The 15,018-nt window shown below is 48.5% G+C and overlaps 2 protein-coding genes across 5 annotated transcripts; both read left to right on the forward strand.

The window, feature by feature from the left end:
* Nucleotides 1–651: 651 nt before the first annotated feature.
* On the forward strand, nt 652–7,629 carry TRMT2B (tRNA methyltransferase 2 homolog B). 4 transcript variants are annotated; one of them, XM_079318731.1, is made up of 13 exons: nt 658–1,034; nt 1,455–1,678; nt 2,430–2,484; nt 2,919–3,038; nt 3,451–3,550; nt 3,696–3,766; nt 4,191–4,337; nt 4,470–4,564; nt 5,089–5,303; nt 5,414–5,515; nt 5,681–5,800; nt 6,716–6,815; nt 7,372–7,629. In XM_079318731.1, exons 2-13 carry the CDS (start codon nt 1,521–1,523, stop codon nt 7,496–7,498), a joined length of 1,410 nt encoding a protein of 469 aa, XP_079174857.1. In that variant the 5' UTR covers nt 658–1,034; nt 1,455–1,520; the 3' UTR covers nt 7,499–7,629. The 4 variants fall into 4 exon arrangements, with proteins under 4 accessions (XP_079174855.1, XP_079174857.1, XP_079174854.1 ...); XM_079318728.1 differs by having other exon boundaries at nt 659–1,048; nt 1,440–1,678; XM_079318730.1 differs by having other exon boundaries at nt 659–1,010; nt 1,380–1,678.
* A 470-nt stretch (nt 7,630–8,099) lies between these two features.
* Nucleotides 8,100–14,700, forward strand: TMEM35A (transmembrane protein 35A). The gene is made up of 2 exons (XM_079318733.1): nt 8,100–9,561; nt 12,385–14,700. Exons 1-2 carry the CDS (start codon nt 9,442–9,444, stop codon nt 12,769–12,771), a joined length of 507 nt encoding a protein of 168 aa, XP_079174859.1. The 5' UTR covers nt 8,100–9,441; the 3' UTR covers nt 12,772–14,700.
* The last annotated feature ends 318 nt before the right edge of the window (nt 14,701–15,018 follow it).

Here is a 15,018-nt window from a genome sequence, read left to right on the forward strand (position 1 = left end):
GGAGCGGGACCGGGACCAGGAGCGGGACCGGGCGGGGAGAGGGCCAAGCTTTGGAGCTCTTGGGGGAAACCGCAGCAGCCAGGTCCACACAAGAGCAATTCCTCCAAATGGCAGCAAGTGGGTGGGTGAGCCTCCTGGTCAAATGATGTGTGGCACCAGGAATTTTAGGTGACATCGAAGAGTGAGAGATATAATAGAATCACAGAATCTAATTTAAGAGACCTTCAAGATCATGGAGTCCAACCCATGCCCTAACACCTCAACTAAACCATGACCACATCCAATCTGTTTTTAAACACATCCAGGGATGGTGACTCCCGGGGCAAACCATTCCAGTACTTTATCACTCTTTCCATAAAAAACATTTTCCTAATACCTAACCTATGTTTCCCTCAGCGCAGCTTAGGATTGTGTCCTCTCGTTCTGTTAGCTGCAGCCTGGAGAAAGAGACCAACCCCCACCTGACTACAGCCACCTTTCAGGAAGTGGTCGAGATAAACAAGTGGAAAAGAGAACTCTTGGGGTCCCTAAGCAGATAAACGATAAACTCGGGGAATCCCCAGCGCTGAGATTTGGTGGCCGAGAGAATTAAGTGAGCATGGGACCACGCGTGCTTGTGTGCTCCTCGTTTTCCCTGAGCATCTGCGGGAGGCACGGCCTGGGCTGGCTGGGGGAGGCTGTTCTTGCGCTCCTGCCCAAATGGGCGCGCGTACCCAGCTGCACCCACCCTGCAGCCGAGGGGACACGGCAGCCACACCTCCCTCCTGCTCTCCGCAGTCCCGAGTATCCCATCGGACAGGCTCGGGGGCAGGTGGCACTGAGCTTCCAGTCTGCCCGAGGCCACCCCAGTGCTGTGACATTCGCTAGCCGTGTCCGACCAGCACAGGGGGGAAAGCTCAGCCCTCCCCAGCGCCGACCGCTGCCGCACCCGCCGGAGCTCGGCGGGCAGACCGGGGCGGGGAGCGGGGCCGGGCACGGGGAGGCCGCTGGGCTCTCACCGCGCCCCTTCCGCCGCCGATGCCGCCTCGGGAGCGGGGCCGGTTCCCCTGTCCCTGCCCGGAGCGGAGCGGGTTCCCCAGCCCGTGCCCGGAGCGAGGCCGGTTCCCCAGCCCGTGCCCGGAGCGGGGCCGGTTCCCCAGCCCGTGCCCGGAGCGAGGCCGGTTCCCCTGTCCCTGCCCGGAGCGGGGCCGGTTCCCCAGCCCGTGCCCGGAGCGAGGCCGGTTCCCCTGTCCCTACCCGGAGCGGGGCCGGTTCCCCAGCCCGTGCCCGGAGCGGGGCCGGTTCCTCAGCCCGTGCCCGGAGCCGGGCCGGTTCCCCTGTCCCTGCCCGGAGCCGGGCCGGTTCCCCAGCCCGTGCCCGGAGCCAGGCCGGTCCCCCAGCCCGTGCCCGGAGCGGGGCCGGTTCCCCTGTCCCTACCCGGAGCGGGGCCGGTTCCCCAGCCCGTGCCCGGAGCCGGGCCGGTTCCCCAGCCCGTGCCGCTGCTCGGCTGCCCGCGGTGGGCGCGGCCCCTCGCACTCGCCATGGCTCTGTGCTCTGTGCTGGGGCCACCGCGCTGCCCCCTCCGCCCCCCGCCGCTCGCCCTGCTCCGCAGCCCGGTGACAACCACAGCAGCAGCGTGGGGAGGGAAGAAAAAGGCCAGGGTGAGCTGCAGCCTGCCGGAGCCTTCCTGGGAGGAGAGGTATGGCTTTTCCAAAATGACCAAGCATTCTTTTAAAGCAGCAAGCGCCTAAAGCTGTGAACGTGGTGGGTTGGGGGTTTACTTCCATCCAGTAGGAATAGGGCTAGGGCTCGTCTTGTTTGCCTGGAGCATGGCCTGGGGAGGGGATAGTAGAGAAGACAAATGAAAAGTTTTGAGAGGAAGGGAGCAGATAAGTTGCCATTTTGGCAAACAAAAAGTGATAGTCCACTCGATTTGCACTCCTGGATCTCAGAGTAATTGACACTGGGTGCTGTGGAAGCAGCTTCAAAAATCTTAGCTAAGCAATAGCTGCAACTTATCCAGCTGCAGGGTGGTGTTCCCCACGGTCTCAGGGAGGCAGTTAGGAGTGCTTGAATCGTATCAGCCTCACCTCTTTTTGGGTTTTTTTTGGGTATATGTGTACTTTTTTTCTTTTTTTTTTTTTTTCCTACCAACTTTTATGTGTTTTGTTCTTGCTTGTTCTGCTTTGGGTATTAGTAGTAGCAAGTTCTGAAGTTTATCTCTAAACTAATTCCGTGTGTGTGGCTGGGTCAGTGTAAATGGGCAGCTTGAAATTCCCTCGTGCTACACACAAACTATGTCTCCCTGGGAGTCTGGGTGTTCACAGCCAGCCCTGGTGCAGAGTCCACATCAGAACTGTCCTGCCCATGAAGTATCTGACAGGGATGTTATGCCATAGGAATCAGGAGTCAAGTAGCTCTGGGCACTGCCTTGCTGTTGTGCTTTCCAGGTTAGCAAATGCAGTGACGCCACTGTGGAGACTTCCCTACCAAGAGCAGCTGCAGGTAAGATGTGTTTACACAGACTTTTCTCTGTTGTGTTGCCTCCAACTGTCCCTCCTATCCTCCTGAGCAATGCTGCAAACTCTTCAGACCCCATTTACTGCTGCTTTAATCCTGTTGTTGTGAGGGATAGATGGGAGGTTCCTTGTAGTACAGAGGGATGCAGTGGTCCTGTCCTCTGTGGGACTGCTGTGCTTCACTGGGCCTTCAGGTTAGACAAAGTGTTCCAGGTCAGCATTTGGGGACCATAGACCAGGATTTTTCTTTCTTCCTGTTTCTCCAAGCAGCTGTGGTTATCAAAAATGCAGAGTTCCTCTGGGGCTATATGTTCACTTGCAGTTTTTCCTCCTGTTGGACTCCCCAGAGGTGGGTGATGAAGAGCTGCCCACCATCATGTGGTCCTGTGAGAGTGTTTCTGCCTCAGAACTCCTCTGCAGGTGAAGTATGAAAGCCAGAGGAAGATACTGCAGACACTGGCATCTCGTCTGGAGGAGCTGGGCATAGATGCACAGAAACCTGGTGGGCTGTGTTGTCCTCTGCAGCCTGTAGTCCCTTCGGTGAGTGTCCCATGGGAATGCTCTTCCCTCTGAGCCATGTACAGTCACTCATTCAGCAACTCAAGAGTCTCATGGGGGGCATCATTTGGTTGCAGAGACTGTGTCTGAGTCAATCCTTGCTAACTTGTGCTTTTCAGCTTGTGGCTGCCCAAGAGTGAAATAAGCCCTGGAACCCTTTTTTTTTTGTGCCTAAGGCCTCTCTGTTAAACCTGTCACTATTCTGTCACTGAGAGCCACCTCTTGTCCCCCAGGGGCAGTAGTGGAGTTCTTGTCTACAAGCTCTGTGTCTGTGTTTTGCTCGTTCACATGGATCTTCCCACGCTGGCAACAGAATAACAGGCTGGGGTTTGGCTTTCCTCCATTGCTTTTTCTTTTAATCCAAGGCTTTGCTTTTTCTTCTTTTCTCCCTCAGCCCATCATTAATGGCTACCGAAACAAATCGACTTTCTCTGTGAACCGAGGACCAGATGGGAACCCCAAAACTGTGGGGTTGTATGTAGGAACTGGCAGAGGTCAGTGCAGGACAAAAAACTCATAGAAAACTGCTGACATGGGTGTGGGAATGGGGAAAGGACTCCACAGTTTATCATGTCAGATGCTACAGTGGTTAATGTGCCCTCAACCAGAGCAATTAAATACCTGTCCGTCTCTCTACAGAAAGAAATATTGTCTGTGTGAAAGCCAACCATGTGGAGAACATATCCTCAAAACACAAACAAGTAGCCCAGGTAAATAAATAACTGTGGAATAGAGAGACCACACTAATTCTTACTTGGGAGAAAACTGTAATTTTAATTGTACTATGTTTTCAAGTCCACTTTCATGTTCTGAAAAATTTCATGCCTGATTCTAGTTGGTGGATAAAATACTTTTATGAAAACTCACACGTTAGTATTGCAGCCCATAAAGTGCCCCGAGTAATGAAGTTAATCAAGCGACAATGTATTCCTACCAGTCTATTAAAATACATAAAATTGCAAATTGAGATCATTAAAACCTGTTGTCTTTCAAGAGCCTGGAAGGAGCTTTCACCCAGTGTATTAAAATCAAACAGAAAGAGCAGACCACCGTGGTGGAAGGGCTGCCTGTCTGGGGGGCTAAGGGCAGGGCAGTGTCTTCATGGTGCTAAAGGTGCAATTCCCCTCCCCTCAGTGCTATGAGGAGTTCATCTGTCACTCCCCCCTGGACTCCTGCATCCTCTTCCATGAAGGTGGACACTGGCGAGAGCTCGTGGTTCGTAGCAGCAGCTGTGGCCACACCATGGCTATTGTCACCTTCCACCCCCAGCAGCTGGGCCAGGTGAGCACGTGGAGAGCAGGGCAAGAGGCACGGCCACATCTGGCTGAGCTGAGCCTGCTGGCTGTGGTGCTGGGCAGAGGGGTCTAACCAGGTTACCCAAAGAGGCAGCTTTTCCTTTCTCACTCTTGACAGGAGGCACTGGCTACTCAGAAAGCATTGCTGAAGGAGTTTTTCACATGTGGGCCTGGAGCAGTCTGTGACTTGACTTCACTTTATTTCCAAGAGAGGTAAATGCCTTGATGAGGGAGTGAGTGGAAACAAAGCCACTTCCTTCTTCTACCCCCTTTCTGACCAAATTCAAGTTCCACCAGTTCAGGGAGTGCTGGAAGAGAATGACAGATGTTTGGATCCCTCTTGAAGATGTGGTTTTAATATGGTCCCATCTTCTATTTTTGCAGACTTATTTGAACATGCTGTGGTTCTACCTCATGGCAATTACGAGTCTGGGAAACTTAGAAAAGAAAAAAATTTCAGTGAATATCCCTAGACAGTAAATCACATTAGCTGCAAAACTGGGGAATAGACCTGAAGAAGGCTGCCTTCTGCTAAGTAATTTTGATCCTTTTAGTGAAATTTAGCAAGTCACAGATTCCTTACGAATAATCAAATGCTTTAATCTCCTTGAAAGGCTCACATGAAATATAAGCTGCAGGAGGGAAGAACCATCCTTTGCTGCCCATGAGCGCCCTGGGGATGGAAACCAGCTCCTCCCTGCTGCTTTCTAACAGCTGTTTTTTGTGTGATCTGCCAGCACCATGACACGCTGCTCCCACGAGCAGTCCCCTTACCAGCTCCTCCACGGAGCACCGCACATCTTTGAAGAGCTGCTCGGCCTCAAGTTCCGCATCTCTCCAGACGCCTTTTTCCAAGTCAACACGGCTGCAGCAGAAGTTCTGTACCAGGCAGTCGGGGAGCTCTGCCAGCCTACTGGGGACACTGTCCTCCTTGACATCTGCTGTGGAACAGGTAAGTTCCTGGGCTCCCAGAGCTTTGCATTCCAGAGATGATCCTTGCTATGTAAGGACCTGTTTCTTCAGCAGGGATGTATGGAGTATTTTTGTTTCCTGTGTTTCCAGGCACAATTGGTCTCTCTCTGGCTCACCGAGTGTCCAAGGTTATTGGTGTCGAGGTGGTGGAGAAGGCAATAGAGGATGCTGAGTGGAATGCAGCATTCAATGGTAAGTTCAGATTCACTGTGGCAAAAAGTTTCAAACCAAATGCTGAAAAATCAGAGTAGAAGTGAGAGGGACCCTAACCAGTTACCTTCACACAGCAAAGGGTGGTTCATGTTATACCTAACTCTTGGTGAGACTCGGTTCAAGTGGTTGCTTTCTGTTTCACAGGGATCTCAAACTGTGAGTTCCACAGTGGAAAGGCAGAGGCTGTGTTACCACAGCTCCTGGCATCGTGGGAGGATGCCCGGCCGCTTGTTGCTGTGGTGAACCCTTCTCGGGCTGGCCTACGTGAGAGAAAATGCTATTTATTTTCATCTTGTAAACACAGAGTTTTGAATGAGTCCTGTGAAACCTGTTATACTGGCTCTAAACCCTTTCCTTGCTTAGCCTCTTGTTTCTCATTGCTGACAGAAGCTAAAAGTCCATAAAGTCTGCTGTTTTCAGTGCCTTCATCATGCTTTCTCTTTAGCTCTAATATTTTTTCCATCTATCATAGCCTCACACAATTATTTAAGAGAAGAGATCTCTGGAGATCTGTGGTGCAATCTCTCAACTATAGCAAGGCAAACTTCAGAGTTGTATGAGGTTGCATAGGGATGTAAAGCCTAGCTGAGGTTTGAATATGTCCAAGAGTGTACCCCCTCTCCTGAAAATGTTTTCCCTAATATATTTAATCAGGATATTCCCTATGATGCTATACATCTATTGCTTCTCATCCTCTTCTCATGCTCCTCTGAGAAGATTCTCAGTTACCTGTAATCCCCCATGAGGTTCCTGTAGATAGCAAATGGATCCTTGCTTACCTTCTGTTCCCCAGGATGAATAACCCAGCCCTCAAACTGTCTCAGTGATCTCCCCTGGAGTGTGTACTGGAAAGTCACACACTGGTCCTGGTGCCCAGATACACTCTCACAAGTGTGTGTGGAAGGTTTTATATGCCTTTGCATAACTGAGTAACATTTTTCTTTCATCCTCCATCCCCCTGGGAAGCAGAGGGACTTCTCCCATTGCTCTGCCCTGCCTGCCAGATTGGCAAAACTGTCAGCAGTGTGGGTCGCACCTGTGACTTCCTGAGAGACTGCATCTGAGACAGAACGTGGCAAAATACGCATCTGTATTTGTGACAATTCTGTGATGCTGTGTAGTCATTCCTTCTGGAGAGCTGAGGGTGGTGGTGGGAAAGCAGAGTGTCTGTTTTTGCAGATTACAGGGTGGTACGAGCCATCCGGAACTGCAGGTCCATCCGCAGGCTGCTCTACATCTCCTGCAAGCCAGAGGGTGAAGCCATGAGGAACTTCCTTGAGTGAGCACTCTCCTTTCTGTTCATCTCAGTGACAGACCCTGACAAGGCATCAGTGAGGAATGATGCATACATGGCACAATGATATTATGCATCCATCTGAAAAAAAATCACCCACACCTGGGTGTGAGATACAGAGTTCATCTGGTTCACTGCAGGAAGGTTGGCCCCTCACCAAGAAAGGGAAGCCAAGGGGATTTCACCTGCTTAGGGGTTAATCATGTAGCTTTATCTGGTCAGCTTTTAGCTGGGGCACACCCAGGTGATAAATCTATCTGCAGGCAGCCATAAGGGCAGTGCAAAACTGAAACTGAGTGTCTTTCAGCTGGGATGGCTTGTGAGAAAAGGAGCTTTTAACTTGCCACTGACTGTTCAGCTTGTCCCTGAGGTTTTCAGAGCTGGTTGGGGATTCAGTTATTGATGGTTCCACACCTCAGTGAGTGTCAGCTGCAGACTCTGAGGAATGTTAGCCAAACACATGATACCCCTCTTGAATTGTGATACCAGTGGTGGGAAGGCTTCTGCTGTTGGTCTAAAGGATGCTCTTTGCTTTGCACAGGCTATGCTGCCCACCTGACCCACGGAAGAAGCTGACAGGGGAGCCATTTGCCCCTGTGCTGGCTATTCCCTTTGACATGTTTCCTCACACTGTTCATTGTGAGCTGCTGCTGCTGTTCACCCGCTGACAAGGAGTGAGGAATGAGCTCTGAGAGCTTGGGAAGCAAGCTCCTCCTGTCCTGAAGAGCTAATGTAGTTAGGATTTTAACTTATTTTCTGTGAAGTTGTATAAAAATAAATAACTTTGGGGTACCTCTTACTTTGGCTTGCCTACCCACACTGTTGTGTAAGGAACTACTTGGATTTTTGGGGGTGAAAAGGTTCTCTGTAACATTTCATCACCCTTCCTTCACCTGCAAACCTTGGGCTGCTGGTTAAAGCAGCCTGGAAAAGACTCTCTCTTAGTTGAGGAATATGCCCAGGGCTGGTAGCTCTGTGTTTGAGCTGCAAATCATGCCCTGGATAGTGGGAGATCACTGGAGCCCCAGGAAAGGAGCTGTGAATGGCTGCTGACTTCGTGCCTTACAAAAGACACTGGACTTCCAGCGCTGGGTGTGGGTGGCTTCTCACCCACAGACTCCCACAAACCAATGAACAATGAGAAGACACCTCTAATTTTCCACTGGTCAGAACTGTTGTGGGAGATTTAGGATGGAAGAGTATTAAAGCCGAGAGATTCCTTTGTTGGGGTCCTTGCCTGGAGGAGGCACCAGCTTCAACAATGAGATCTTTCTGTAAAACAAAATAAAACAGATTTCAGTGTCTCTCTTCCACATCTGCCTCCCCCTTCTCCACTAATGATTGCTGATGCCTAAATATGAAGTGCCCTGTGAGAATGTCAGCTGCAAGGTTTTTCCTCTTCAGGATGTTCTGCAATAGCTAATTAAATTTTTTTTTCTGTTTTGTATGTGTCCTCTCCTGCTCACAGTGTTGTTATATTTCTCCTGCTCTTCCAGAGATGGAACTGCTGTAATGGGGAGGGGAGTCTGAGTGAGCAGAGTTGCCTTGTGTTACTGAGTCTCAGAATTATTTGATTCAAGGCTGATAAACTCTCAAGGAAGCTGGGAGAGCTGCCTGTATTTTTCAGACTTTTGACTCCAGTCTTGAGCTTTGAATAACAACAACCAGTTTTCAAGCCATGGGGACTCAAAATACATGTGTTTAGGGCTTGAAAATTATTACACCATAAAGGGAGTGGTGATGAGATTCCTGTCAGGCATAAGAAGTGTCACTCTTGCACTATCTCATGAGTGTAGGTTTTTACACACGTTGCAGCCTCTCGTTTTCATTTTATACCAAAGGATGTATTCCAGCAGTTCTGTTTCATGTAATTATACCTTGGTTTCTCACTGTGAGATCTGAATAGATTTCTGCTAGGTTTTGGTCAAAAGCAAATTTGTTGCATTAATTGGAGAGGAGACAATAACTTTTAATCAGAAAGTACCAGAGAATCATAAACCTTTTCCACTAGCCTCTGGAGAGCTGAACATAACAGGATAGGTTTTATCTGCAGTGGGGGCAGGTGACACAAGTGGCCTCACCTTTTGAGCATCAGGTTCCAGGAGAGCCACAGGGACAAAACATTTATTTTTCTTTCCTAGTGCAAATAAACGAAGCAATATGTTGTTTTCTATGTATGAACATCTGAATATTGAAACTGAAAGCTGCGATGTACAAGAGACCCCTGCCCACTTCTCCTCCACGCACATTACTCCTGTGCCCTCTGCTAACATGTCCTTGTTTGCCCACTAATGAATAACTCTGCCCTGCCTTTGGCTGCCATCCCACATCCCTAGACTGACTCCGTTTCGGCTTTCTGTGGGCGATGTATGGAGCACACAAGGAAAGGAGAGGACGAGCTCCTCTTGTGCTCCGGTGCTGGAGCTGCCTGGCTGTGGCAGGGCTTTAGGACCCAGGGCTTGCTGAGTGGAGGAGGCTGAATCCCCTCCCGCTGTCATCCTCCTGCCTCTGCAGCTTTATTCCTACAGCCTTCAATGGTGACGGACTCCCTCCCACCCGGGCTGGCAGCCAGAGCCACAAGGCCTCGCTAGGAGCGGATCCCCGCGCCTCTATGGCATCTCCCAGGACCATCACCATCGTCGCCCTCTCGGTGGCCCTGGGGCTCTTCTTCGTCTTCATGGGGACCATCAAACTGACCCCCCGGCTCAGCAGGGATGCCTACAACGAGATGGTGAGTCCGGCAGCACGGAGGGAGGTGCTGGAGGGCTCTCCCGCCTTGCAGCAGGAGCAGGGGGGGACGCGGCCGGCGACTGCCCTGAGCCCCGAGCGAGGGGCAGGAGAGGGAAGAAGCCGATCTGACTCCTTACTTGATAGACACGGAGAGAAGCCAATAATACGCAGTGCCCAAGATATCCTGGCAAACCTTGTCTGGGCTCCAGCTGAGCCTATCCACGGAGAAACCTCTGGTGGATAAAGATGGGGAGGGGAGGCAAGGAGGATGGGGTGGCACAGCACACACAGCCGGCAGAAGATGGGACACAAGGGTCTCTAAATGCAAGGCCTGCAGAAGTGCCAGACATTCAGCAGGCAGGGACAGCTGATTCCTGAGGGGAAACCTATCCACTGGATGGGGGTAGGAAAAACAGATGCCTGATCTGGCAGATGTTCATCCTCAAAATTCGATGTTTTAAAGCAAGGATAATGATACTGACTGTCCCTACCTCACCAGACTTGTGCAGGGATTAATTAATGATCGTGAAATGCTTTGAGATTCTTAGCTGCCAGAGGAAGGTATTATTAATAGTCTTCTTATTATTCTCTTTGGCCTGGGAAATGAGCCTCTCCCCTTCTTGCCTAAGAGAAAAGGGGTGAGCAGAGGACAGAGAAGTCACTGTGTGCATTTCTCACCTGGTGAACTGGTTTATGCTCCTCTCTGCTGCAGAGCTTTGCCAGCTGCGAGCTGCAGGCAGGTGGAGGACTGGCTGCCACATTTTGCTTCCTCATTGTGTTTATTTATTCTCCTGCCCTCCCCCACCCCCCCCCCCTCCAGCCTCCTGCTTTCCCAGTAATTTATTGAGGTGGTTGAAAAGATTGGTATAATTTTTGTGCCCCTAAAAAAATAATGCTAGAAGTTTCTAGCACATTCTGTTCTCTCCCTTTGCTCCACCTGCCCAGCTGCTTTTCCTTAGCTCTCAAATAACATCTCAATTGCAGTGCCTAGTCTGCAGCCCAGCACAGGGATCTCACAGAGGAAAATTCCCAAGAAGTAACTCATGGGAACAGACACATGAGGTAAAACCCCTAGAAAACAAAGCTCTTAAGCTTCTGCTACAGGGAAAAAACAAAACAAAAGAAAATAAAACCCCACAGAGATTTTAGGACTTTGCAAAATGCTTCATCTGTAAAATATTTAGCTTCTGTGTCCTCTTCTGCTTTATCAAGAGTCAGGCCTACAGGTAGGAATGATCTCTGGTTTTATAAAGCAGGTATTACACAGAATCATTATTCTTCATAGTCCATATTGTTACATATTTATGGCTCATTAGGCTCTCCTGCCTTTGCTGTGCTACATATTGTGGTGGTCTGTCAGGTAATGCAGACAGTCAGGAAAAACCTGATCTTGCTAATCCATAAGTTTTTTGCCCCCAGCAAACAGAGAACCTCTGTTGTCTATCTAAACCACCAAACTTGTAGTTTTTCATTCAGCAAAAAATACATTAGCTTCCCTATTAAAATACCTAAAACACCAGAGTACTCTAGGACATGCTTATAGTACATTTCTTAAAAATGTTGTATTTTTCACAGCTATTTAAAAATACTCTGCTTTGAGGTTTTAGTCACTGATGGTTTAAAATACATTCTTACAATGCAAACACTTGCAGTAAATGTGTCAGGAGATCTTCAGTTATTTTGTAGCAAAAAATGACAATGCTGGATATTTTTAAACCACCTGTGAAGCATCAGATCCACTCAGAAGGAAGCATCAAAATCTATGTGGGAAAGTTCTGCATGCCTGTAATGTAGGTTTCCAAAGTTGTATGGAAGTAAATCCATGGTCTGATCAGTGCCTGTGAGATTTGTACCTGAGATTTGGCTTCCAATTCCCTCACATTGATTAGAAAACAGAGAACACAATGGCAATAATGTCTTCAGGGATATTATACTCAAGTATAAGTGGAAATAATTTCAGTGTCTCACACTGAATATAGGAGCCTTATTAAAAAAAAAAAAAAAAAAAAAAAAAAAAAGTAAATACATTATTGCAAAACAAAAAGAGGAAAAACCCCAAACAAAACAGTAAGGCCAGCAGAACCTTATGTTCAAATGCAAGAACCTGGACATGTGTAAGGACAAAGGTTTTTTCTTTCCCCAAAAGAATGAGGCAGCTATGTAAGCAGGCTGAGTCTTGCAACTTACACTGCTTCTAAATGCAGCATATCCAGAGAGCAAATAAGGTCAAATGTCAGCTTGCTTTCATGTGAGGAAAGAAAGGATCATAAAGGGATGTAAGCACAGGATAGGACTGGTGAATCTCAGCTTTGATGTTTAGTCCTACCCTGAGCCTGCACTGCCCACACCTACTGTAAATTGCTTTGGAATATTGTAAGTTGCTTTGGGATGTTGAAGTTGCTTTAGAGTAGAAAGAGACTTCTATTTACTTACTGTGATTTGGCTTTGCAGGGATTGGGTGTATTAGCCAATTTTAAAGCACAGGGTACTCTTAAAAAAACGTTTGTTTTAACAGCATGGTTTTGCACTGCTAATTCCAGCAATCAGAACCTGAGGTTTCAGGATAAGGTGCACCTGGCCTGGTAGAAGTTCCAAAGATGGATGAGAGGCTGCAGAACTGCTTTCCAGTGAAGAGACAACAGCTTAGAAAGGTTGAATTGCAGATTGATGGTTTCATATACCCCCAAACAGAAGCTTTACAGATTGGGTATTGTGCCAGAGGGGTCTGTAACATTGAAATAACTTTTAGATCATGTTGCACATCAGCATGTTCCGATAGAAGTCACCTTTGCCTTCACTTTCTCACACGGCTGCTTCATTCCAGAAACGAGCCTACAAGAGCTACGTGCGGGCGCTGCCCATGCTGAAGAAGCTGGGAGTCAGCTCCATCCTCCTCCGCAAGAGCATCGGCGCGCTGGAAGTGGCGTGCGGCATCGTCATGACTCTGGTGCCGGGGCGCCCCAAGGACGTGGCCAACTTCCTGCTGCTCCTCCTGGTGCTGGCTGTGCTCTTTTTCCACCAGCTGGTGGGGGACCCCCTGAAGCGCTATGCCCACGCCCTGGTCTTTGGCATCCTGCTGACCTGCCGCCTGCTGATCGCCCGCCAGCCCGAGGAGCTGCCGCCGGAGAAGAGGATGCTGTCGGTGAACGGGGATGAGCAGCCGCTCCTCCACGAAGCTGCTCCTGAGAAAGGCAAAATGAAGGTATCCTAGTTGAGTGCATGTGAGGAGACACGGACCCTCGAGGCAGCACTCTCCAAAATCAACCAGAAAATTTGGTTTTTATTTACCTACTTGCATTTTTTTTTTTTTTTTTTTTCGGTCTGTCTAAATAAAGTTGCACTTGGGGTCTGAGAGATACAAGGTATGTCTACACTGTAGTCTTGCTTTTGCTGCTGCCCTGTAACGTAGAAAAACACAAGCTAGCTTCCACAGGGACAGCTTGGAGGCAGTCAGCAACCCAGCTGGAGCAGTGCTGGCCTCAGCAGGAGCTGCAGAACCAGCCCGAGACCCTGGGCAGAGACCTGGGTGGGCATTTGGGCCACCCTGGCACTGCTGGACTGGGGTGATCAGTCCTGAGCACCAGCCCTGGACCCCACGGCAGCAGAGCTGGCCTGGGTGGGCTGCTGCTGCCAGGACAGTGGCTGGGCAGGACATGACACACATCTGCATTTCCCTTTCCATGGTCAAGGGGTAAAAGGGACCCTGTTACCAAAACATTGCTGTTTGTTGTGTTGGAGAGAGGGATTCCTTGGGCTTTGCTGCCTCGGTGCCAGTCCTTTCTATGGAATGGTTATCCAGAGAAAACATGGGGTGCTCTGTTTACATCTTTGATTTCTGTGCAGAGGCCCCAAAACTGGGACAATGGCCTGATAACAGTAGTTTTTTGCCTGCCTCACATGAGGCAGTGGCATCTCTTTACCCTTCTTGGCAGCGAGTCAGGGTGCCTGGAGAGGGGATGGGGAGCAGAACTGCCCAAAGAGCTCCAAAATATCTCTCTGATGTTGGCAAGTAGCACTGTGCCCCCAAGTTCCCTGCAAACTCTGGTTTTTTTCCCCCCCTCACAGCTACTGTGACTTTATAGAATTGTTGTTTATTTCTGGTAGACGAGGGTCTGAACAATTGCAGGCACTGCTCATCCCACATACAGCCTCAGTGAGCTGGGATAAGTCCTTTTACCAGAGCCTGAATCCCTGTGTTGTATCTGAAATCTTAGAGTGTCATAAGGAGCATGTGTTACCTCTGAAATTGTCTGGTTTTCTTAATGTTTGTCTGTTTTCAGTTTTTCCTTTTCTCTTTTTTTAATTTTTTTTTTTTTTTATTTTAGTCACAAAAATAAACTTTTTGAAATTTGGAGAAAAATGTCTTAACAGAAACAAATTTCTTATTTAAGAGACATGTCTGAAAACATTTCCCTCTCATCAAACACTCCACCAAAATGAGTCATGTCAGGCAATGTGATGCAGAATGGAAGTCAGATAAACTCTACTTGGTTATATATTAATATCAACAGATATTTAAAAGAAACATTTGGGTATTTTACTGAAACTGTCTCAAATTTCTGCTACAGTTCAATGTAGCAGTGGGGAAAGGTGACTCCAGAAAACTGTCAGCATTGTATCTCTATAAAAATTGATGGTGGATATTCATATGCAGTTTTATCCTGAAATTTGCTGCTAAAACAGATGCAGCCCTATATATATATATATATATGTGTGTGTGTGTGTGTGTGTGCTGAAAAAGTCTCCTCCCAGAGCTCCAGATGGACTAAATCTCTCTTATCAGATGTGCACCCTGAACAAAGGAACTAGCAGACCACCTCTGTTAGACAATCTAATCTTCACAGACTATCTCAAGGTCATCCAAAATATTTATACAAAATTCCCTTTACTTCCCAAAAGACGCTTTAACTACCGTGCCCCGACTGGGGTTATTAATTGTGTTTTAATTCAAAACCAAATGAAAGTACCATCAACTCACAGCCACACCATGCTGTGCATTCCTACACCACTGAACTGCTGCTGCCCTTTCACCTGAGCATCCAACCCCGTCAAACTTTGGGAATAATTGTTGTGTTTATCTTTTGTAACGTTCCTCACTGAAGCTCGTAGAGATGATGATAATAAAGCATCCCATGGAGCAAAGCCTATCTCTGTAAAAGCTTCAGACTGTTCAGTGAATACTGAAAAACTCCCTTTTTTTCACGTTTGCAGGGATATGAACAACTGACCCGCAGCAGTAGCTTGCGTGTTCTTTGTTACAGAGTGAGACAACTCATCCCGGAGCCCAGTGACAGGAATTCTGTATTTATCTTAGCGGGCTGACCTCTACCACTGCCCCCCAGCATTAAATAGCTATTTTTGGAAGCTTCCAGCCATCTGTGCTCGCTGGAAGTGACAAGAACAGATCCACTCCTTCTGTAAGACCCCGATGCTAATTTACTCTTCCTTTTTTTTTTCC

This window comes from Erithacus rubecula, assembly GCF_903797595.1.
Source record: "Erithacus rubecula genome assembly, chromosome: 15".
Classification (NCBI taxonomy): Eukaryota; Metazoa; Chordata; class Aves; order Passeriformes; family Muscicapidae; genus Erithacus; species Erithacus rubecula.

What these genes read in the sequence shown, in the direction of transcription:
- TRMT2B (XM_079318731.1), top strand. Translation starts at nt 1,521, where the DNA reads ATGGCTCTGTGCTCTGTGCTGGGGCCACCGCGCTGCCCCCTCCGCCCC. An exon ending in AACACAAACAAGTAGCCCAG is followed by an intron (nt 3,767 to 4,190) that starts GTAAATAAATAA and finishes CCCTCCCCTCAG; the next exon opens with TGCTATGAGGAGTTCATCTG. An exon ending in TGACATCTGCTGTGGAACAG is followed by an intron (nt 5,304 to 5,413) that starts GTAAGTTCCTGG and finishes CTGTGTTTCCAG; the next exon opens with GCACAATTGGTCTCTCTCTG.
- TMEM35A (XM_079318733.1), top strand. Translation starts at nt 9,442, where the DNA reads ATGGCATCTCCCAGGACCATCACCATCGTCGCCCTCTCGGTGGCCCTG. An exon ending in GGGATGCCTACAACGAGATG is followed by an intron (nt 9,562 to 12,384) that starts GTGAGTCCGGCA and finishes GCTTCATTCCAG; the next exon opens with AAACGAGCCTACAAGAGCTA.